This window comes from Varanus komodoensis, unplaced genomic scaffold (assembly GCF_004798865.1).
Source record: "Varanus komodoensis strain SLA01 unplaced genomic scaffold, ASM479886v1 scaffold5, whole genome shotgun sequence".
Classification (NCBI taxonomy): Eukaryota; Metazoa; Chordata; class Lepidosauria; order Squamata; family Varanidae; genus Varanus; species Varanus komodoensis.
Window position 1 is genome coordinate 51,749,125 of NW_025336087.1, and position 25,192 is coordinate 51,774,316.

General features: G+C 39.3%; 1 protein-coding gene across 11 annotated transcripts in view; it reads right to left on the bottom strand.

The window, feature by feature from the left end:
• Positions 1-25,192, bottom strand: part of GLIS3 (GLIS family zinc finger 3) — a 182,389-nt gene that overhangs the window by 49,287 nt on the left and 107,910 nt on the right. For 8 of the 11 annotated variants that reach the window (XR_006416243.1, XM_044445891.1, XM_044445886.1 and 5 more), the window contains 2 exons: positions 23,558-23,668; positions 1,442-1,583 (listed from right to left, as the gene is read on the bottom strand). Coding sequence is in view for 10 of the 11 variants with exons in the window: in XM_044445891.1 (XP_044301826.1) it covers positions 1,442-1,583; positions 23,558-23,668 (253 nt within the window). In the remaining variant the exon portion in view is untranslated. Of the gene's footprint in view, positions 1-1,441; positions 1,584-17,855; positions 17,986-18,183; positions 19,198-23,557; positions 25,094-25,192 lie in introns of those variants that run through there. The other 3 variants (XM_044445889.1, XM_044445890.1, XM_044445892.1) reach the window with 3 other exon arrangements.

The following is a 25,192-nucleotide window of genomic DNA, read 5'->3' on the forward strand; positions in this document are numbered from 1 at the left end:
ATCAGTCCTAGAGGAGATCAACCCTGACTGCTCTTTAGAAGGCCAGATACTGAAGATGAAACTCAAATACTTTGGCCACCTAATGAGAAGGAAGGACTCCCTGAAGAAGAGCCTAATGCTGGGAACAATAGATGGCAAAAGAAGGGGACGGCAGAGGATGAGGTGGCTAGATGGAGTCACTGAAGCAGTTGGTGTGAGTTTAAGTGGACTCCGGGGGATGGTGGAGGACAGGAAGGCCTGGAGGAATGTTGTCCATGGGGTCGCAATGGGTTGGACACGACTTCGCGACTAACAACAACAACACTTCCAGACAGACATCTAATGCTCTCAATCAAAACACATGGTACAGCTAATCCATCTCATCTTCAATAGAGTATTGGTGGGAAGATAAAAGTTCTGGTGAGAAAATGGATTGAGTTACAAATAGTGAATTACAAATGGAATACATACAGACCCCCCTGTAAAATTTTGTAAATTAGGCAGGGTGATTGCACAATAAAAGCCTCATCTGGAAACACGCTAAGAAAAAACAGAAGAAAGGAATAAAATACAGTGATTTCCAAAGGAGAAGTCATGTTAATCAATCAAAACAGAGTTTTATGGTACTTTAGAGACTAACAAATATATTTTGACACATGCTTTTGTGGATACTGTCCAATTCATCAGTTGCATGAAGTAGTAACCTGAAATTGGCAGGAGGATAGCTGTGTTCATCTGTTGCAGCAAAAATGTATTGTTAGAAATGTTCAGCAAAATTACACCCCCACATTTCAAAAATGCATCTCAAAAGGGAAATCAAGTAAGGGCTCAATGTTAACTCATTTGAAATTAATACATCACACTGTCCTCTATGTTCTTTGGCTCTGAAATATTTTGTAAAGCATGCTTCAAGAGATGTTCAGTTTCACAATGAAGGGACTGCTCATTGCAGTTGTATAGAAAGAGATAGGAGCCCAATCCAGGCAAAGGTAAGTATTTTAAGCTACAACTTTATACCCACTTATCTGGGAGTAAGCCCTCATTGGTGTTTAATTTTGAGCAGACACATACAGGACTCCACTGTTAATGTCATGTTATAAGCATGGGGAAACTGTGCTTATTTTTTCCCTTTGAAGAAATACAGTCTCAAGATGTTACCTTTGTCAGGATCATATCCTTATCCCTCCAGAATCATGCATATTGTTTTTAGATCTTGAATTCTTTTGCTTTTGTTTCCATTTCTTTTGCTTTTACTAGCAATGAAATGACTGACATGACTGCAATCCTATACACACCTACCTGGAAGCAAACCCCACTGAATGGTATTTACTTTTGATTAGATAGTTATAGAATTGTTATGTAAAGGAATGGTATGCTGGACAAAAAGATACCTTCCTTCTGTACTTATAATGTCTCTTCCTTTCTTTCTTTTTCTTTCTTTCTTTTCTTTTTTCTACTATACCTGTGTAAATGTCATGCACTGGTCCTGGGGATTGCCTGACAGCACTATCTGAAGCATCATGTGGCGATAGAGGTGGCTGCAGAGGTTGGATAGTGAGACAGTCATTGAGAATGTCTTGGTCAAGCTCTGTGCTGGAACGTAACTGAAATACAAGAGCAAACACAAGAAAGCCACAACTGTGGAGAAATGACTAACATTTAATTAATTTGGATTTAATTAATAATAAGAGCAATTCTCATATTGCAACGACTAGGACATATTTTAAATCCTTGTGTTGGGACAAGAATACTTGCATTTAAATGTGTTGAATGTTAGAAGCCTTTTATATACTTTAGGCAGAAATTCTTACCACACATCTGTCAGGTTGCTTGGTCTTGAATCCAGAATGCAGATGAGGAAATAAAGCTGAGAGGCAGTGGCTTGTCTAAAACCACCTCGTGAGTTTTCACAGAGATGTGATATTGTAAACTGCAGACTTCTCAGTTTACAACTCAGTCTCTTAGCTACAATTCAACACATGCAGTATTTTCTAATGTTTCATTTAATAAACTATGTGAGGTGCTATCTAACAGTCAATAAGAAGGAAGACATGAAAGATGAGCTACAGTGATCAGGCCAGACTACATTATAGTGGTCATCCAACATAATAACTATTGCTTGGAAATTCTAGAAATACTAATGCTGAAATTCTCAGTTTAACTATAGCATAGCTGAAGTTTTGGACTAATGTGGCTTGGTTAACCCCAATGTTGATCTTGAACCAAGCCATACTTAGGAAGCAGCTTGCCAGACTCCTAAACCCCAACATAGAAATCACCTTCATTTGGTGGGGAAACACAAATTGGGATGAGGCATTCTGCATACAAAATACATTTGCCTTTGTACAGCTTGCATTTCCCCCCAGATCTATTGAGAACAATGCAAGCTGGACACAGGTGTTGTGTGAGGCTAGTAGAGCTTTTTGTACCTACTCTCACAGAAGCTGCTTCCATTGGGAGGGTTTTTATAGTTGACTGGCACACAGAATAAACAACCAAGACATCTGCAGCTGGTCTGTGGATGTTAAGCTCCAGATGCTGCTCTTGCAGGCAATCTAGACAGATCAATGTTGTTGGCACAGCAACCATTGTGTCAAAATAGCAACAGGAGTTGCAAAGCCTTGCATGTGCTGGCATTTCCCTCTTGGGGAACTTCCCCTGTTACAGTCAGTTTGGCAGCACTGTCACTGCTAGAAGAGGTACTTGTAAGTCACATGGACTTGGAAAGAAAGCATAGCTATAGTGGCTGTGGCTGAAGAAACTGATACTTCTCCAGCAGGAAAATTCAGTGCAAGTTGAACAATCCTTTTCTCAGTTCATCTATTTTTATCTTTTAGCAATCCACATACTTTTTTTCTTAGAAAACATATAATTTAAAAACTATGTAGAGCAGGTGCTTATTAGGGATCATGCGACATTATTCAAAGGCTCTGTACTAATAACGAAGTCTAATTAATGGGCAGTGAAGGCCAGGTTCCAAACATGGGGGTACATTTTACCAAGACCCATACTGTAGGGTACCTGGCCAAAGCTGCAATGCCATTGCAATGAGAGAAAAACTGAGGCTGAATGGTAGCTTGTGCTTGAGGATATTTATGGGAAAAAATCCCTGTGTCTGTTGTCCAAATATTAAGGAGTTTTACTGGAGCCAATCAGAAGCAGAACATGCACCATGCTAAACAGTGAGTTGCTGTCCCAGCTCTAGAACAGCAAATGTGTGCCATAATTTATCATTTGAAAGAGAATTAACACATCTAGAGTTCCTTCTGAAATAGGAAAGGACAGTTATTGTTGGTAGAAAATGCAGTAATATTTCCAGGGACACTGTGACAGGTGGAGGATTCACACGCCCAATGCATGCATGAGGAAGGTTGCAATCTTTTACTCACGTATTTGGGAATAAGCTCCACTGAAGTCAGTGAAAGTTACATATGCATAGGAGTGCATTTATCTTAGCCCAAACCCTCTTTGTATGAACCAAACATGCTAATACACCCAGTGGGGATATTCTGGCTACTTTGCAAGGGCACTTCTTCACAAAACTCTCTGAAAAAGCAATACATTATTCTGTCTTTAAATGGAACCAGAGCTTAGACATTTGGCACAGGATTACAATTTTCAAGATTTAGAGGAGGAAATGCTAATGTGGCCAGCATGATGAGGCCTTACAAGTGCAGCTGTTTGTAGGAAGGCAGCTTATATTCCAAAAGGTGAAGGAAGCTTTAGATGCTGAAGCAACAGCATGGTGTACTCACAAAATGAGTTCGGGAAGGAACCACCTGCTTCAGAATTCCAGCAGGCTGATGCTCCTGACCTGCAACTACTGGACATTCATAGGGTTCAATGCTCCATCACAGCAGGTGCTACAGGAACTCTGAGATCCAAACAAGTTTCCTAGCACAATATGACTCTACAAACCACAACTCAGATGTGCAAGTTATGGTATAGAGTTGTCCTGAGTCACCAACTTGTAAGATTGGTTTGTACTCCTGAACCATATCTGTAGCAAAATATAACTGCCCTAATTGATATGGGTGCCCTGGCTGCTGTAGCAAATGCTCAGAACTTACTTCCATGACTATGTCTACAGTGAGCCATCCATTATCCCTGCTACCCAACTTTTCTTGCAGACACATCCAATGTTATCTCCATGTATGCTGCATTTAGCAACCTTTCTGAATGAACATGACTACATCCTACAGTATCTGGCAAGAATATCATACACCTCTCTCTCCCATGTGTTGAAGACAATGCATTCCCTGTGCTAGAGGGAGGCCAGGTTCCAGAGACACCCCTCCACATGCACCATCCAGGGACCCAGTTCATGTCTGTGTTCTCAACTGGCTGTGGAAAGCTTGAATAGATATCAGGAAAGCCTGAGAATAAATCTGGACCACTGGTAGCTAAACAGCATGAACTGTCCATGGCCAAGGGGTGTCTCCTCTGGAACAAGACAGTCCTATTCCCACAGTTGTGAGGGAGGTAGTGTTGGAAAGTTCTACATATGGGACACCTTAACATACTATGAATGTAGGCCTTTGGTTGTAGCTATGTGTAGTAGCCCAAGATGCACAGTGAGACTAAAAAATGCTTCAGGGGGTATGACAAATCTCAAACCTTTAAGACTGGTCCTGTCACATGTCCCAGTGTGACAATGAGAATCAACAAAGTCTCCATGGTCACAGCTTTGTACCATCTTTGCTAGCCCCATTCAAGGGCAGACATTCTTTACTGTGTTAACTCAATATTCCAAATAGTGGTTCTTGTTTCACCAATGACATCCCAAATTGTTGTGAGGTCCTTATGCAGACTTTTCAAAGCACACAACCTGCCGGGCATTGCCTGAGACAACAGGGTCCAGTTCACATCAATGGAATTCCATGCATTTTTTGATAATGGCATGTCAATTCAACCCTTTTTATCCAATAACAAAGCTAGGCTGAGCAGATGGTCAGGATAATAAAGGATGCATCAAAGCAAATTGTTAAGGGTGACTGAAACCCTTGATTTGCAAGCTTTTTTCCTTAAACAATGCATCACACCATGTACTGCGACAGAAGCTGCCCTTAATGAACAGGCAGCTAACAACTCTGCTTGATTGTTGCACCCTTACAACCAACCAAGAGAGTTAGGAGGTGGCAGCTTTTCAGGCAGACTCCAAAGACCTGTGTATATCAGAAATTACAGACCTGGTGCTGTGTGGATTTCTGACACAATGAGTCACGCTAGTGGACCTCTGTCCTATCAGACTTAGACATCATTAACATGTAGATCAGATGAGAAAGAGATTATCAGGTCTGCCAGTTCTCTTTCAAAATGCTGGAATGTACAGGTGGAAGGCATGAGGAGACACTGGTTGCTTCAGAAACCAGGCAAAACAGGGTACACACGCCCCTAAAGAAAAAACGATTAACTGGAATGGTTGGGTTTTTACCCTCTGCATGACCTTCTCTTCATGCTACAGTTTCAAAATACAACCAAGTAATAGCGCCATTAGCACTCCTATATTCAGAAGTTTTACCAAAAGTAGGAGTATTTCAATACTATAAACATCATGTTTTCTCAGTGGTCTAGGCATGAGACCTAAAATTGTAACAGACAATTCATGATTTTGCAATGAAAACATTCAGAAAAGAATTCTTAAATGCACCGGTCTATTTATAGCAAATTTGCAGCTATCTCTGTCTTTTATCATCATCATAATCATCATCACATCTGCAGATTACATTTCTGAGGACCAACTCAGAAGTTCAAAAATAGTCATCAAGGTTTATAGGCCTCTTCTTCAGGCAGGATATTAAACAGACAGAGCCAAATGCAGGAGAGGGGTAGAAAAATCTCAGTGGAGGCTGTACAATTTTAAAATTAAAATACAAATGTTTCTTTCATGACCCATGGGATTGTATGGGTAGAATGGGACTGTGGTATGTGTCTGTGTGTCGGGAGCCCATATTACAAGCTTGTACTTTCTCCACCCCCTAAAAATGATGCATAGGCCTTGGTCAAAGTAAAGTGTCATCTGAACCATTTGGCTTGTCATTTCTAGGTTTTCTCCAATGCAAGTGTGGGCTAAGAGAGTTAGATTTCAATATGTCAAGAAAAATTGTTCTTGGGTCTCCTGGGGTTGGTATACTTCATTCTGTTGGTTTACTTCACTTGAACCATTCGTTATTTACTCATAACCTGCTCAACTTGTACACTATTCCTGAAACATAAATCTTCCTCCTAAAGCAACATACCCTGTAAAGCTGACCTGGAGCTTTCTACCACTTGCAAAAGTAGGTAGAACAGTATTACTAATGCCTGCCAAATTAAGTTTTGTAAGGATTATTGTGTCTTTGGAGTTATCTATGACATTATGTGTACCAAAGAAAATCTTTACAAAAATAATATGTACTATGAGTTCTTGACATCTTTTCTCATTTATCTCTCATATTTTTAGCAGCTCTGGGATTCAGATGTTTCTTATATTGTAACCATGAACTCCGATCTCCATTACTCGCCAGCTATTACTACTATCAAGCATGCATATTTCTGAGGTTAAAGATGCCTGCTTCCTTCTTATCCATATTCACAGAACAATATGGCAGTTTGTACTAATTTCCTTAAGACATTGTTCAAAATGGATAACCTTTCCAAGAAAGATTTTCAAGGCTATATTTTTTACCCTCTGTTTATGTTTAACTTTAAAAGGCCCCTTTACAATGTAGTTTACCAGCAATTTATCCAGTTTATTTACCCCCACAGTGCAGAGTTGATCTCTTTCATTTACAGGCTCTACAAGGATGTGTAATTGAATTCATATGCGTAACAAGCAGTGGAATAAAGAAAAGTGTGGTTTGAATTTTTGTACTTTACAGAAGCCTGTATAGAGAACCCTTTGAAATGCTGACCTGAATGCAAATGAAATAAATGTGTTCCTTCAAAACATACAGGAAAAAAAGATCTGAACATATAACAGCAATTCTAGCCCACTTTCACTGGTTGTCCATATACTTCTGAGCCCAATTCAAGGTGCTGATTTTAACTTGCAAGCCTTATATGGCTTGAAACCACAATGCCTGCCAAAGCTTCTTTTCCAACCTGAATCTACAATCAGGTTGAGGGAAGTTTGATAGGAGGCAACAAGGGGGAGGGCCTTCTCAGTGGTGGTGCCCCACTTATGGAATGGTCTCCCCCTGAAACCCGCTTGGCATCAGTTCTGTATTCTTTTCAGTACCTTCACCTCCATGCCACTGAATGGCATTTAGGAGTATTTAATACTACAACTGAGTATTTATGTCAGATGCTTTCAAAAGGACCAGTTTGTACTAAAATCGTTTAGCTGGTAAATTATTTTTAAACTTTGCATATTGGAAAAATGCTTTGTTTTATTATATTGGTGGTTTACATGTTTATGAATTGATGTGAACTGCCCAGAAAGCTCCAACTATTGGATAGAATAGAAATGAAAAAAAAAATCACATGCAAGCTGTTAAAAGGAAGTCTAAGGTTTCTTAGCACAATAGTTTAAGGACAAGAGCAGAAAATTCAGTGCATACTTTGCAATTTTGTGCTTGAGTATGCATTTTCATTTATAAAAGGGTACAATGAGAATTAATATAATGGAACAGAGAGGAACGCCACACAGTATGGTCAGATTTTGAATGTTGCATGCAAATCTGTGCAATAAAAGCCCAATAGCCCTTTTCACATTATTTGCAAGGTTACTCTGGAACACCAAAGATGGAAAAAGCTACTTGGAAAAAGTGCAGGGAGAAAGTGGTGGGTAAGGAAAAACTAAAGGAAAACTGTGGGTCATAGCTCAGTTGCAGGATAGGACTCTGGTTCATTCTCTGGCTTCTTCATGTAAGATTAGGAGAGGATTCTTCCTGAAACCCCACAGTGCCACTGCCAGTCAGTGTTGGCAATACCAGGCTAGACAAACCAATGGATTGACTCAATCTAAGGCAACTTTCTATGTTAAGTAAACCCTCTGCCACATCACTTATCTTCAATAAACCTCCCTCCCCAATCAGACTTTTATCACACATTTAGCATTTAGTGAGACCCTAAGACTTAACAGTGCAGCCTGGCAGCTTAACTGACTTCCTTCCATGTCCAAGTTTGTTTCAGAGGGCTCCAAGCACTCCAGCTGGAAGGCTTTTAATACTACCAATCAAAAGGCATTGTGCAGTTATTCTGTCTTTTCTTAATGGAAGTTTTTTCTGGTAAGAAAAAACATGGAAGAACAGGCTATAAATGGATGATGATGACATCTGGACTACTTGTAAAATTCCATGAACGAGGCAGTGCAATTGCACAAGAAAAGCCTCATCTGGAGGCACCCCAAGAATTATGTAAATTTTACAGCAAGAACCCTGTCTTTGATTCATTAATTGTATCTCTATATAAAGTTAAAAGGTGTATGTTCCTAATTCTGTGTTATCTCTCCTACAGACATGTGCAGTGACTAAAATGCCTGCTAAAGATGAGCCCATATAAATATGATTTACAGTGAGCTGCTCCACTGAGTGATATATTAACTCAGCAAACTTAAAATGCAAACTGCCATTTCTAAAGCATTTAGGATGGATTTAAATAGATTCTAAGATAATGATCCTGTGTATGTTTACTCAGAACTTATCCCCTGGGAGTTTATTCTTACATAAGTGGTCATATGATTGCAACCTAAATACCAGCATATTATCTGCTTGCTTTTCCCAAAAAATCCTTTTTGAAATGCCTATTTCAAAATATCTGTGTGAGACACTCAGATCACCATCTAACATAACAAAATTTGCATCTGAAAATTAAGCTGTTCTCTGCAGCAATGTTATGCTTATGTAGGTAAACTATAAAACAATGCATTGTCTATACTGGTTTATGTATTTTCTTGTGAGTTATTCTAATGTTTATAATTCTATTTTAGAACAGGAGATGGAAATTCAACTCTCATCATTTTCTCATTTCAGATATGATTGGATAATCACCCAAGATTTCGCAAATCAAGTAGAAGTAATTAGAAGTGAACAAAGCCCTTAAATTCCTCAATTTTCAGCTGCATTATATTTGAGCGCAAGAACAAGCATTAAGTTGGTGTCAAGCTTGACATGCTTCTCAAGACTAGGGCTAACAATCAAAAGATCTTTTCTTTTGCATTTCTCTTATCATGGTTGTTTATCAGTCTCATGTTTGCTTCACAGAGACCATGGTAGTCTGTATCTTTGGAAATCAGATGCCACTAAAATGTGCTTCAGAAGAACATGGCCAGGAACTAATAAGCACTATATTTGTTCACACAGAGAGATAAGATTGTTATAAAAACATTTCAGAGGGAATCATAGCGCCTTCAATACCTGTGCTCATATTTCCTATTATTGTAGCATTTAAGAATTGACTTGAAGATTGACATTTATGGAGCTAGATAAGCATTTTGGAGCCATGGAGGGTGTGCTGTATGGGCTCAGGTGATGTCCTTTTTTCTGGCTGTATCATTGGATAAATAACCATTGCAGATCCATTGCCAAAATTTGGCATGACAACCAGAGGAAATCAGGAATAAGGGTACAGCTTCTAAGGCCACTCATAGTGAAATCACTACACTTATATGCCACATTCACTGCACTCACACATTCTCATCACACCTATCCACAGACACCTACCTATTGTATGGCATCTTCCAAATATTCACTACTAAAGGTCAATTTCACAAAAAGAGCTAGAATATTTATCCTACCATTGTGTTGAATACCCTACCAAGGTTGCAGGCAGTCATCTTTCTACCTTCAACCCTTAAAGTGAGTTTGCTGCCTTTCCATTTTTACCTCATGATGTTCCAAAGCACACTCCCACTGTCTTTTTTTTTGACCAAATTTTAATCTTGCCCTGAAAAAGCATATTGAACTTTCCTATTTCAGCATTTTGACATAACCAAAAGCACAGCAGAAGCTGTCCTAGCTGATCAGAGCAGGTGACAGCCTGCTATTAGGGGAAATTTTTCATACTTTTCAGTTTCTTCTGTGCTCCTTGGGACATGATTTCATTGTTCCAGCTGTGCTGAATTGCTTTATAGATTATTGCAAGTTTTGAGAAACAAGAATGCTATTTATATAATATGCTGATAGAGTCTATTTAGGGATGGATGACAATTTCACTTCAGTTCATTTTTATAGGGATTTACCAAAAATCACAAGTGTCTGCATATTCAGAATAGGAAAAAATGGAGATTAAAAATATTTCTAAGTGAGAGAAACTGAAACACATTTTTCTCTGTCTAAGTCATGTTCTGGGCTCCACATTAAAGGAAGGATATAGCCACATTAGAGTCAGTACAGCGTAGGGCCACAAGGATGGTGGCCGGATTACAGGGAAAGCTGTATGAGGCAAGACTGAGGGAACTGGGTCTTTTCAGCCTGGAGAGGAGGAGACTCCAAGGGGTCTGTTGGCGACATACAGGTATGTGAGGGAGTGTCACACGGAGGTGGGTAGAGATCTGTTCTCCCCTGCAGAGGAAGGCAGGACACATTCCAACAGAGCCAAGCTCAAGGAACCAAGGTTCAATTTGGATGCCAGGAAGTACTTCCTAACCTTTAGGACCCCAAGGGTGTGGAATGGGCTTCCACAGGAGGTGGTTGAAGCCCCATTGGAGAGGGTGTTCAAGGATAGGCTGGACATGCACATGGTAGGCATGTCATGAGCGGAGCTGGCTGGAGCCAGGGGTCAGACTAGATGGCTTTGAATCTCTGGGCATACAACCATGTTACTGCTGAATTAGAGTTGCTACCTCTTTTTTCTGAACAAGTCATTTTTAAAAGCAGTAGTGGCAGGAAGACACAACAAATTCAAAAAAGTCTTTCCATTCAGGCTGTGGAAAGAACTTAAGGTTCTGAGTGAATGTGGGAGATGTGAATGTGGGAGAAATTGAAACTGACAGATACATCTATCTCTCTGATCTGTGCTAGAGAATACAGATTAGGATTTTTGATAATCAAAGACCTAACACCGGACATGACATTATGCTGCAGCAGAGGGAGCAATGGAAGGCAGGTCATTCCATTGGCTTTGCTGAGAGACAAGCCCCGTATGCCACCTCTTCTCTAAACCATTTCCATTTCAGCTGGTCAGAAGAAGAACGACTACATAACTTTAGGAATTGATGCCTGCATTTTCTTTTGCCCTCTTTTTTGTGCTGTTTAGATTGTTAGCTTGTAAGCAGGGACTGCCATGTGTGTGCGCATGAGTGCGTGAATGCTGCTCTGCAAGCCTTTTCAGCTGAAGAAAATATTAAAATTGGTTAACATCACCATCCCATACATGTCTGCTTAGAAGTAAGCCCTACAGAGTGAGTCCATCCTGATAAAACAATGAAACCATGTCCTGAGCCACTTAGAAGAAGCAGATCTGCCCCATTTAGTTTAATGGGACTTACTCCAAAGTGATTATTGGATTATAGCCTAAATTAAAAAAAAAACAAAAAACCTTTAGGAATTAGAGGTTTCAGTGCATGTCGTACAAGGTTTAGTGACTGAAAAGTTATTTTTCTCTCAGATTATGTTGCATAATTTATCAGGAAATGGAGAGTAGATTGTGTAAATCAACTTCACTACCATTATTTCTCTGTATTTATTCTCTGCAAGATATTTGGAATGGTTTCTTAGGTCAAGTTGGCTGTTTATTAAAACATCTCATAAAGAGGGGCACATTGCTGTCATGCAGTGTAACACTATGCCTTGTGATTGCATATATTGTGGTAGATGCCACATAGTTTTGTGCACTCTACCAAATGCCAATTGCTTGTACAACAAAACACATTTGCAGATCAGTGGTAGACAACTTGTATTGCTCCAGATGTTGTTCAACTACAAATCCAATCAACTCTAGCCAGCATAGCCACTGATGAGCAATCCTGAGAACTGCAGTCTGTTCTCAGGATTGCTGAGAACAGACTGCAGGGCCACAAGTTTGCCCAGCCCTCTCCTAGAAGCTGAAAGTGAGTGCTGAGGGCACCACATATTAACCTCTGAGATATATTATCATGCAGAAATTATTTCACATCCTGCTCTCTGTAAATGGGACCCAAAGACTGCATAGTTAACAATCTTCTTAACAACTGTAACAGTAGCAAAAGGAATATGCTATTTTAATAGCTATAGTCCTAGGGACCCCAGCCTGTGGCTCACAGGCTGTAAGCAGCCTCCTTTCAGTGCTACCCTCCAACCTGCTTGTTTACTGCTATCACCCTCAAGGCTTTTTCCCCTCAGACCCACCCTGTTCTTCCTGCCTCAAGCAGCACCATCTACTGTTTTTTTTCCCCTGTCCCTTTCTTACAAAAAACACCTTAGCAACGTGGTTTCTTCTGGTCTCCATGGATCCTTCTGTCAGCCCTCTCTCAGTCTTACCTACCATTTTGGCCATTCTGGGTGCTTTGCTGGCCAGCAGAGCTCAGGTACCCATTGCCACACAGCCTTTTCACTCCTCCTCATGTGTTAGCATGTTGAAGGCGACGTGTGTGTAAGGAAGATAAAGCAGCTGCATGGATGGGTGCAGGAGATGCCTGGCCTGCTTTTGCAAAAAAGGCAGAGGAAGGAGAGTAAAAGGCCTGGTCTTTCTGCAGAAAGGGCACAAAGTGTCCTGCATTTCTAATTTCTAGAAGTTCGACCCATCAAGACTCCTCCAGGTGGCTTCCCAGGTTACTGGTGAGGTTGCTGCTTCAGGCAAGAGCATCCTTCCTTCCTCAGCAAGGGGTGCTTGCTCTGACTTTTTGCCTTGCTCGCTTTTGTCTCTCCTCCCCTACCCACTCCAGCTAGGAGTCTTCTCCTGCATCTGTGATTGCTGGAGCTGGAGAGCAGCCCCTTGGGTTGAAAGGGAAAGAGGATTCCCTTAGCAGGGAAGCGTATGGGGTGCCCCTTCCCACATCTTCCTCCAGCAAAGTTCCCTTCCCCCCAGCTGCCATGTTGCGTCTCATGATTGAGGCTTGGCAGGCAGGCAGTGATGTGTCTGTGCACCCTGCAGATAATTTGGCTCCAACTTTGGCGTAATCTCTGCTCCAGGTGGAAGGCTGCCCTTTCATTCACTCTTTTCTCTACCTGCCCCTTTTTGGAGGGCCCCCATTTTAAAGTATTAGCATGTGTAGATTTAAACCTCAGGGAAGTATGTGTATTAAAAATAAATCTCATCCAATGTACTTAGGATTACAAGTCTGCCATCCAGTAGGTCAGATGCATAATCCATTTTTAAAAAATTCTTCCTGGCCTGTGCATATGGCCCCAATTTTCTGAGAACTGTAGAGGCAAGGGTCTCTTCTCTTCTTTTCCATGGTCAAAATGAAAATCCCCTGCTAACACCAACCAAAGTTGCGTGCATTTGATGTGAAAGGGAAGAGTTAGATGCCTAAAACAATACTTCTCATATTTTTCTTTATGCAAGGATAATATCAAAACTCTGCAACTGCTGCTCTGCTAAAAATTTTGTAAAATGTCTGCAAAAGAAAGTGTTTCAGAGAAATGAAAAATTGCAAATGAGCACCATGTCTTTAATGACAAATGAACTACTGAGTACTTATTTGTTTAAACCAAGAATAAAGCAGTTTGCCTGATAAGTCTTAAAACTGTCTCAGTATTAAAGGAGTACAGTGTTAAAAAGCACTTTGATTCCTGTCACAAGAGCTACTTAACATAGCAAGGAGAGGTGTGAGTCAACAAGATAAATTTTCTTTAACAAGTATTGCTTTTTGCAGCAAAGTTTTAGAAAGCACACTGAGGAGAACCTGTCAACTCTGAGGTCCAGCTATCATGTTGTTAAATGTATTGCTGAGAGTGGTAGACTATTCAGCAACAGTGAATTTGTTAAGAAGTACATGGTTAAAGTAATGGGGGAAATGTGCCCTGATAGCTTGTGTTAGTTGTGTCAGATTATCTGCATCTAGAATCAGCAGGCATGTTGATTAGTTGCAAAGTTAAACTTGTTACATCACTAGCTTCCACATTTCACTGCACTGAGGCTTTTATTCTGTTATTTGCTGGGCTGCGGCAAACAGCTCCAACTAGTTCTCTCGCATGTCAGTATCACACCCAAAATCTGTTATGACTCATGTACTTTGCCACATCAATACTCTGTTAATCACTGACTTTTACTGTACCATTACATCATGGTCTCCCTGCAGTTTTCATATTGCTTTGTTCATGAATACTCTATCTATCTATCTATCTATCTATCTATCTATCTATCTATCTATCTATCTGTGGGTATGTATCTATTCTTTCCTCATCATCTGCCCTTTTCCTGTGTACCTGACTAGAAACCTATAAAACACTCTGTATATGTTCTGGAAACTTGTAGTTGGTTTGTGCACCTCTACCTGGCAGCACTGTTGTAGGTTTGTCTCTGCAAAGGTGTTTTTCCTAGATGTTCTCACCAATTAAACTGCTGAGGTTTGTAACATAGATTCGAGTGTACATTCTTGTGGGATGCAAAACTGGGATTCCCTGACAGAACTAAAATTTGAGGAGGATGGGAATTTACAATTCAGTGTTGAAAGACACATCAAAGCACTGAACCAATTGCAAGTGGAATTCCACAACAGATTCACTGATTGCTATAAGAATGGAAAAGAAATAAGAATGTTTCAAATGTATTTCAAATTTGAAGTAGCACTAGAAGATGCAAATAACTTTTTTCAGATGGAACAAATTGATTTGCAATTTGACCAGTGATTATCTTGGAAACATATCTTGGATAATCTCCTTTCCCCATAGAGGTCCGCCTGGCGCCGTCGTTATTTGTTTTTTGGCGCCAGGCGAAGACCTTTTTATTTAAGCAGCATTTTAAATGTTAATTTTATTGAATTTTATCTGGCCAGGGTGGCTTATTTTATATTGTATGTTTGTATTTTATTCTAATGTTTATATTTTTAATCTATGATTCTAATTATTTAACTTATTGTTGTAAGCCGCCCCCAGGCTTCGGCGAATGGGGCGGCATAAAAATGTTTTATTAAATAAATAAATAAATAAATAAAACATTTAAAAGAAAATAGTGCATTTCTATTGTGGTCTACCTGATATATATTTATCAACCTAAAGAAATTTGCTACCGGCATGTTCAAAGTCTTTGGCACCACATACATCTGTGAACAAACCTTTTCCAAGATGAAAATTGTGAAATCCACGTGTAGGTGAAGACTTACAGATGAACATTTACATGACATTTTAAGCATGCCTGTCACAAACCTTGACATGGACATTAATGCTTTGGCTAACAGAAAAACAACCATAAAAATCACATTGACTAAGTAAGCATGTGTGGCTAGATAAAAGGATTCCACAGTAAAATACTGTTCCAAAATGGACTGCATTCAAGTTAACATTTCTTCACTAACCTCTGAATGTTTACTTTTAATTTAAATTGGTAGGTTATTATTTTTTTACATTTTGATTTAAGATGTGGTCATCTTTAAGCATTGGGCATTAAAGTTTGGTGCTATAATTGTATCAATTTCCTATGGGCTAGTGGACGCCCTTCCATTATTGAATCCTGAACAAGAGGACAAAAAATAAAGTACAAATTCAAGGTCTTTCAAGTCACAACAATTGGAAGTAATGATGTAACATCAATGGCAAGAGTGGAGGAGGACAAAAGCTAAACCTCTAATCACTTTCAAAGTTCGTTTTGTTGTTCTTAGTTCACAATAGTCAAAAGAATTGGCTGATCATAGTCTTGGATTTTTTGCAACAGCATGATTAAATTCCTTTAACACTTCTGCCTATCCCTAATCCTTTTGCACCAACATCCCTTTTAAGAAAAACTGCTGCACTCCACAGTGTCTGATTTATACTTCATTTTGAGAACAGGAAGTAAAGAGATTAAAGCTGAGGATTAAAACACTTGCTCTTTATAGCATTTTTTGTGAAAAATGGTTTCTTAGTTGTCATGGGCACTGTTCACTGACCCTTAGCCTCCAAATGCACTTCTGTGTGCATTAATGAAATATTTCAATTCACTTCATAGAAAGCAAATGAGTAAATTTAAAATCCAAGTTTATAGAAATGTAAATAAGCAAATAGGACATAATTTTCTTGTTTTATATTTTCTTTTTTGTAGTGTTAGCAATGACATTCAGGGAAAAAAGGCAACTAGAAACTAAAACTGAACCGGAAAGGCCATCTTTGGAACATGCAATAATAATATCATAGAAGACAGAAACACATTAAGATTAGTGCTCAGGAGAAACAAACCCTCAAATTACTTTAGTCCAATCCTCTGCAATGTTGTCTCAAAGTTAGAGAATGCTTGAAATGTAGCCCATTTAAGTCCATTTTTAGTCTTTTGCTTTATGAAAAATAAAAAGAGGCGGAGGGAGTGTTGCTGCTAAATCTGGAAAGAGTTCATATGAAGACCACTGAAAGTATTTTTAGAGGTGCACATAAAAAAGAGGTGCATTCAAAAAGAAAAAAAACTACCAAAGGATTAAACACTATTTTTTTCTCTGAGAAAACAAGTACAACAAGAATCTATGAACAATATGCTAGTTTTTACGGAGCCATCCAACATTTAGCTATTCAACAAATCCAGTACAGCTATAGAAACCTATTTTCAGTCAACACGTACTACTCGCATTACATGGCCGGCAATATTTGCAAAGACTTGCTCTACAGTTTGCTCAGACATAGCTTATCTGATCATATTGTCCCATGCATTTGGACAGTTAATTCTCATCAAGATGTACATGCACTCCATGCACCTGTAGATAGCAATTTACTCTCACTTTCATTTCCATCTGCCCAGGTGACCAAGCAAGCCATACAGCCAGAGTAACACATAGCATGCTGTTATGTTTCAAGTGGAAACTCTAGTTAATAGCTTCTAAGAAAAAGCCAAGCAATGTACAGTAGCTTTAAAACCTAGCCTCATATTCTGACTTTCCTGAAAACCATTAACCATAGTTTTCCAGTTCAGATGTAACAGGAAGATACGGTTTGCTGTGGTTTAGTGGCTTGTTCAACTGCACACATGAAGGGAGGAGCAAACTGGCTGTGTGTGGGTACAGGAGGTTCATGCACATCTCAGCTTATGAAGCTGAGGGTGTGACCATAGTAGTAGAGTCTTGTAGAGCCTATTAGTCTGCAAAAATAATACCCTGGACATGGCCTACTTGTCTTTTTCCTCATTTTCTTTTGACAGGCTGGACAGAATTGTGTACTTCATACAATTTGACTTGAAAAAGAACTCAGAAAATTTTTTAAGAAGGCAGTGAAGTCACGCAGCAAAAACCTAGTTTATCGAATGAAGAGGCTTTCCTGAATTCCATATATTCTAAGGGGATTCCAGGTGAGGCTTTTATCACCCTACGTCATTCATGGAATTGGTGGGGAGGGGGGCAACATCAACTTCCACTTGTCTTCTTTCTTTCCAAAAATTAGTGGAAGACTTTCTGCTGGATGCAGTCTAGCTATCCCCACTTCCCTATCCCCAGACATGGAGGTAGAAAAATAAAAATAATCCTCAGTAGTCACTCCATTTTCTACACAAATAAAGCTTTCAATGTTGTCATGCTCCAAAGTCTTGCTAATTATTTTGTGTGGCCTACAAAAGATAAGGTAAAGGTTTCCCCTTGACATTAAAGTCCAGTCATGCCTGACTCTAGGGGGTGGTGCTCATCTCCATTTCCTAGCCGAGGGAGCCAGCATTTGTCCTCAGACAGTCTCCGTGGTCATGTGGCCGGCTTGACTAAACACCGAAGTGCACAGAACATTGCTACCTTCCCACCGAAGTGGTACCTTTTTATCTACTTGCATTTGCATGCTTTCGAACTGCAAGGTCAGCAGGACCTGGGACGGAGCAACGGGAACTCACCCCGTTGTGCAGATTCGAATCGGCGACCTTTCCATTGACCAGCCCAGCAGCTCAGCAGTTTAAACCACTGTACCACCTGCAACAGGTTATTCATGAAAGGAAATGGGAGAGAGACTGACAAAGTCCAGCTGAGGAAGTAAGAGTCCCAACAGATGTTTTCTGTTCCAGTAGTACCTGGAGAAAGTAAACCATGGTATCACAAACCATGATATCACAAGCCAGTAAAAGGGTATGTGTGTGTTTTTATCCTCTTATCAGGATTATATTTTCAGCTAACTTGCATTTTTATTTAAATCTGAATCAAATTGAATGATTATTCTCTCTCTCTCTCTCTCATTCTCTTTCTCACATGCACACTTATGCAGTATGACTGAATAACTGTGGACAGTGCACTGAATCCTAAGATTTAGGGAAAATTTCCATTGAGTCACTTCCTATCTTCAAAAGCAAATCAGATATCTAGACGTATTAGTAATCAGCCAACTTAGATAAATAATTACTGTTTACAGCCTTTCAACATCAGACTTGTAGTGAATGCTTCTATCTCCCTGAGCTCTTAATTTCTTTTTCTTCTTTAACTTCTAGAAAATCTATGTGTTTGTGCTGTATTGTGGCATCCCTCAAAGCTGCACAGCAATGTTAGCAGTATGACACCAGGCTAAAAATAGTCAGTGAAATACATATTGCCAGTGTTAATACTGTGCATTTTCCACCCAGACAGTGGAGAAATTAAAAACAGAGTTGAGCTGGGAATAAAGATTCACTGCATGCAGAGCATAATTATTATACATCAGGATTATGACAAGCATACAACAGTGCAAAAACAACTATTCTTTATCTATGTTAAGCATGGTTGACACTAATGGCAAGAGTGCCCTTTTGAGTTTTATCTGGACAAATGTCCTACTGCCAGATGCTCCATTCATATCGGTACACAGCACAGATATTGGTCTCTCCTCCAGCACTGACCGGAATACTTTGACTCTGTAGCATAGGTAAATTGTCTGGTTCTTTCCATGACAGTGAATTCTCAAATAGGGATAGGGAACCTTGGGTTCCCTAATGGCTGTGCCCCCACTCCTGGCCCCACATGCTTTCTTCAACCCCTGATCACTGAATAGCCTCCCAGCAGTTGTGTAAGTTCCCCCTTCAGTCTAAAAGACTGAAAGGAACAGTGATTGACAGTAAGAGCCTCAAGATCCAATGGGCTAGCACTTACTTATTTTTGGCTCTGCCACCGTTGCCTTTGGCCCTGCCCAGAACTGGAAAGGCTTCTCTGGAATTGAATTCAGCCCTCTGGGTACAAGAGCTTCTTCACCACTGTTCTAAAGTATATTGTACCATTTTGTTCATTTGGCTATTACTTTGAATGGCTACACAGAAAACCTGAAAATCACATGGCCATTATTTGTATTTGATTGTTTTAAGAGGTATAGGAGGATGTTAAAAAGTAACGTAAATGCAAATAAAATATAATTAATCAGAAATTGCAACTAACCCGGTAGCTACTATAACATTTAAAAAATATTCAATAGGAAAAGATAGGGTTTTTTAAAAATAATCTAATTGGAACATTTATACATAATGGTGGAACATGCAAAATAATCAAGCACATGATGAGGCTGCATTCTAGATCTTAATGGTAAATTTGAAATTGAGGGGTTAGTGATTTAATATTTTTTTAAAAAGGGTTTTTAAAAACTGTAGTAATCTAACAAAGTAATACTATCTACCTCTTTCTATTTCCTCCTAGCAGTTGTCCTTAAAACGAAGACAACTGAATCCAGTGGGAGGGAAAATACCGCCACACTAGCAAACACAAGAGTGGGCAGTGAGGGGGCATTGCATCGAGCAGTGCCAAGACCCTCACCCCATTTTGAAGAAGTTTCAGCAGTACCTATACTGACAGAGTTTTCCATGGGCATACCGGCAGCTTCTGTAGAATATTCTATATGGCTGGAATAGTATTTTCATCAATCACAACCTTCTTCAACCACCCTTTGGCTGAGATCAGAATTATTCTGTTATTGCAAATTTCACTTTTCTCTTCTTTGACATTCATTATTAGTGATGTTTTACATACCATTTGTTTTTTGAATAAAAATGCAAGCAGTTAAAAATAATCAAGCAAGAGATACCTTGTTTACAATGATATTTAAATATACTTTTGCTCTCAGCCTATGTTTATCAATAGGTTAAAACATGCATATATTTGATTAGTTTTAATAGTCATCATTTTGGTCCCATAGGATGAGAGATACTGGAGAGATGAAGCAGATAGCTTGTCACAACAGTTCTTCTTATATAGTTAGAAGCAACTAAAACTGAAATGTTTAAGTGTAAATTGTGGTTCCTCAATTAAGCAATTGGTCTGGGGACAAGCAAATGCTCAGGCTTATTAAAAGGGCCCATTGACATGAAATTCTAGAAATATCTTGTCTCTCTGGAGTCTGAAACACACTCATGAAAAAACAGGGTATCTAAAATTACTTCCTCTTCCAGTTTGCAACAAGAGGGACACAAATAAAAAGGAGAGAAAGAACCATCGCATTGTCTGGACAGGCCATTTTAAATGTCCCCAAGGGAAAAGCAGGTGCCCATAGAAATTAGAGTAAAAATTCAAGATGTTCATGATTACAGGAAGGAAGGGGTTATGGCTGGGAGAAACTGGCCCATGATTTGCATTCATCGATTCTGCAGTGTAGATTGTTGTTTACACCTATTGGAAGGCTATGCTGAGGAAGGGAGATTTACAACAGTTCTCCAATATAGTTCACTGTTAATGTTGCTGGTTAGGGCTAAAGATGATCTTGATGCCCAGTCAAAACTCCCCTACCCCTCCCAGGCTGGAGCACAGTTCAGTCACTTAAATCAGGCCAAATCAAGAACTCAGTTGTCTATAGGAACCTCATACAGACTGGCTGTACTTAATTTTTCAACTAAACCTCAAAAAGTGTTCATGAAATAATACCCAAGTTAGAATGGGGGCTTCTCTCTTGGACACCAGTATTTTCCATCCTCCTCAACCGCAGGCTCAGGTAACACACACCAAGAATATACTACAGCATTTCCTGGTGGGAATTCACTTGCTGCCTCTAATTCTGATTCCCAGGCTATGAATGTAGTAAAAATGCTACCCCTACACATGGGAGGGAGGCATTAGCAGGCTAAGGAAATATCACTGTTCACTGAAATACAAAAACATAGTCAGGAAAAAACTAAAGGGGGACCCCAGAAGAGCCCAAGGACATGCAAGGAAGGAGGAAGAGTATGCAAGTAATAGCTGGACTCATTATTTAACCCCTGATAGAATCAATGTACGCCATAGATTTTTTAAAAAATGCTTTATATTGATCAGTCCATGAATACTGATTTTAGTAAAGATATATTGACAAGCATATGCATTGACAAGCAAAAGACTAGTGAGGATACTTACAAATTAGCACATAGATTTATGTGCAATATCCTGTTCTGAGCATCTTAAGATCACTGTCTGAGTGCTATTACACTGTCTCGGATCAACTGTATTTAGAATATGCATTTCCTTGTACTAGGTATAAACAGTGAGGACAAATACAGAGGCAGACCTTTGTCCAGTTCCAAAAGACTCCTCTTTTTGATTGGATGCTGTTTAATTTCAGCATCTTCAGAACTGAAGACTTTCCTTTGGCAGATGCTTGATAGCTGAGAGAAGTATGGGACCATTTCATTATTAATCTTTTAAAATGTTCAAAATCATGAGTTTAAGGGATAGGATAGGCTGTACAATGTACTAAATAAAATATATGCATAAGTTCCTATACGTTAAAAGTATTACAATCACATAAGAGAAGTCCTTCTGAATCTGTTTGATAACTGCTATTTATATGACTATTCATTTGTATATACTTGATATTTGCCTTAATGCAAGCTCTTGGATTAAAATTCCCAAAACTCACCATGAAATATGCCCCCAGAGGGGCAAGGCAGCATTCCATATGAATCAGCAAGATGCCCACAAAGCATAGGGAAAGTGTACAGAAAAAATTTCTGGCTTATATTCATTTGCTTGCCTTTTTGTATCTTAACAGCACCCTCAATGAACTGCTCATGTCACTTCTGGTCATTTTCATTTGCTTGCCTTTCCACACCTTGCGCTCCATGGACACCAGTGAGCCCCTCATAGCTTCTCATTCTTATCTGCACAAGTGTGACATTTACACTTGCAATGTGCATCTGTCTGCACAGTTCCTCTGTTTTCTGGTTGTGCTTCCTTTTCACTGTCACAAGGCAAATCCTTGCCTCCTGCAGAATGGAGTTTAGGCTACGGGAGATGTAATTATCTTAACTGCCTTCATCAGTTAGATCCAGGCTCAATCTCCCTTAGCTAATGTCAGTGCTGGGCAGATCTTTGAATTCACATACATGGTATAACCAGCATTTATTTTCCAGGCATAGTCAGGGCTTCTAATCATGCAAGGAGGTTTTACAGTGCCTGGAAAGGCTCTTGTATGCAACTACATGGGAACAGGATGTTAGTCATTGTCCTCAAAGGCAAAGGGTTGCTAGTTGTTCTGCAGTCTCCCTGGATGTGGTATGCATTTATAGTACATATAGTAAGTGATGCATAGTATGTGGAGTTCACTCTAAATTACTAGCAAAGCTTTGAATGAATTCCCAGAAGGAAAAGCAAAATGCATAATGATTCATTAGAATACTGGCAATATCAGTGTAACCACATGCTGACACACTTACTGAAATCTAGGCGTACTGAAAGCAATAGACATTCTATCATTCAAGCCAGGATTTCTGGAAGGAAGAGCATGAGGCTCATGGCACATCCAATTACTATGTGAGTGTGCGTGCACGTGTGTGTGTCACTCCTAATACTTACAATGTGTGCACAGCATTTTGAAGAGCATGTTATATCTTATGATAGCGAAATAATGACATTTTGTGTGCAGGGGGGAGGTTTAAAAGGAGGATTAGAGGCAGTCAAGCAGGATATATTAAACAAATCCATGACTAACAGGGTGTAACAGCAAAGGGTCTCATTCTATTCAAGTGAACGGTTCCCTAGGGCTGGAGCTATTACTTCACTGTGCTTTTATCACTTTGGAATTTTTATGGTTATTTTTGATGAATTCACATTTTTGTTAAGATTTTTTTGACATTAAGCCAATTTTCATTTTTAATTAAACCCATAAATAACCTTAATTCTGACTTTAAAAGTTTATTGTTCCTTACATTTTTATTGTGATGGTAGGAAATATTTCAAATACCAAGGCACGAAGTGAGTTATATAAAATTCTCAAAGATCCTGTTAAGTACATTATAGCTTATAGAAGTCATATGGTACAACCTAAGAACATATTTTTAAAGTCTTTTCATCAGTACCACAAATCCTTTTGCCTGGCAAATACATTTCCAAATCTAGTTGATAAATTAAGAGGATACAAATGTAAATCTACAAGGAAGCTAAATTCTCATGTTATGCATAACTCAGAGATAAATTGATTGTTTAATTTCTTTCTCTGTTTTGGTTTAAGGTGGGAGGGGAGGCTACAGAAAAGAAAAGAATGGGCAACAGGCTATAAGAAACCCAAATTACAGAGCAGAATTACATACTCTATAAAGCAGTGATAAATGATTAGACATCATGATACGCTGTTTTCTAATAGTCTTCCTTAACTTAGTGACCTCCAGATGTGTTGGTCTACAACCTTGATCATCCCCAGCCAGCACAGCAGTGGCCTGTAAAAATTACCTTTTTCCTTGCCTGCAGATCTTTGGAGGAATGGGCTTTTACATGTTTTCTTAGAGAACTTGGATCCGTGTATCGTTTGGTGCATCCAGGAATCTGGCAAGCATATGGTTTCTACATAAACAACAAGCAAAAAGTAGCTAAGTCATAAGACTTTGTGATTTTTTTTAAAGATATTTCACTATGAATTATGAGCACATGCTAACAAATGGCAATACAATTACCATAGTGCACAATGCCACAAGCAAAACGGTCATGAAATTTATCATACAGCTAAGAGACAGAATGTAAAGCAGACTGACCAGAAAGAGAAAGTGAACAGTTTGACATCTACATGCCTATTTCCTACTGCCATATTGTTATATTGGATTCTATATCATATATAAGAATATAAAGAGATCAGCTTACTTTTAAAATGGTTGATTGCTCCTCAGCTTATCCTACCCACTGTTGCAGTGATGTCAAGGAATATTTATGAACATTTTTCTGCTATTGGGCAGTTACAATATGTTGAGAAAGAAGTCATCTTCAGAGCGTTACTCACATGTTCTCCCAGTGTGTGAACAGGGCCATGCTGAATACCTATAAATACCTGCACATGTAACTCTCAAATATATGCTCAGAGGCTTCCATCCAAGCTGGAACTTCCATCACACAAGATTCCAAATGTGATGGAAACCTTTGCATGCACAGCTGTACACAAAAAAGCTCCTTCCATGCTAACATGCATGCTGCATAATTGATCCCAGATGTGGGACTACCAGTTGGTGCACAAAATTACACATGGTGTGGAGAGAAGGGAGAGGGAGACAGTTTTCTCCCATTTCCATAAAACTAGAACCCAAGGTTGTTCCATTAAGTGGATTGTTGGGAGGTTCAAGACAGAAAAAAAGAAGCACAGCATACAGTTAAACTACAAAATTCACTTCCATGAGATATTCTGATAGGTACCAATTTTGGAAGTTTTTAAAGGATTAGAAACATTTATGGAGACATCTACTAGTCCTGATGGATATATGCTACCTCCCGTAGCAGAACCATGATGTACGCCAGCTGTGAGGCAACTTGGGCAGGAGGTGCTATTGCACCTACCTCCTGCTTGTGGGATTGTGTGGGCAGACTTTGGACCACTGTGTGAACAGAATGCCAGACTAAATGGACTTTGGTCTGATCCAACATGTCTTTTCTTATGTTCACACACCATAGTTGCAGTATGCCTACTCAGTGTGGCCCCACTAAAAGTTCCATGTCAGGAGGACAGGGTTACAGCAAAGCTTTTATGTGAGAAGCAAATGTTTCATGTGGTTAAGTGAGAGAAATCCTTTTACAGGACATGGTAGGATGGATGCCATTGGTGCAAAGAGAGGAAGCAACAGGAAGGACTCAATTTCACATATTGATCAAGTAAACTCATCTCTATTTGTACTTACAATTATATAACCCTCATAGAAACTTTTGGTATAGTCAGAAATTAATTTCTTTAGTGGGTCAGGTAAAGAAGCTGTAGTAAAGTTCCAGACATAGAGATATAGAAGAAACCTGCTTCAGAAAGAGAGAAGGAAGGGAAAATATTAAGCTGTGATATGACAGAAAAGGAATAAAGCAGAAGGCATATTCTACATGTTAAAGCTTCAAAAA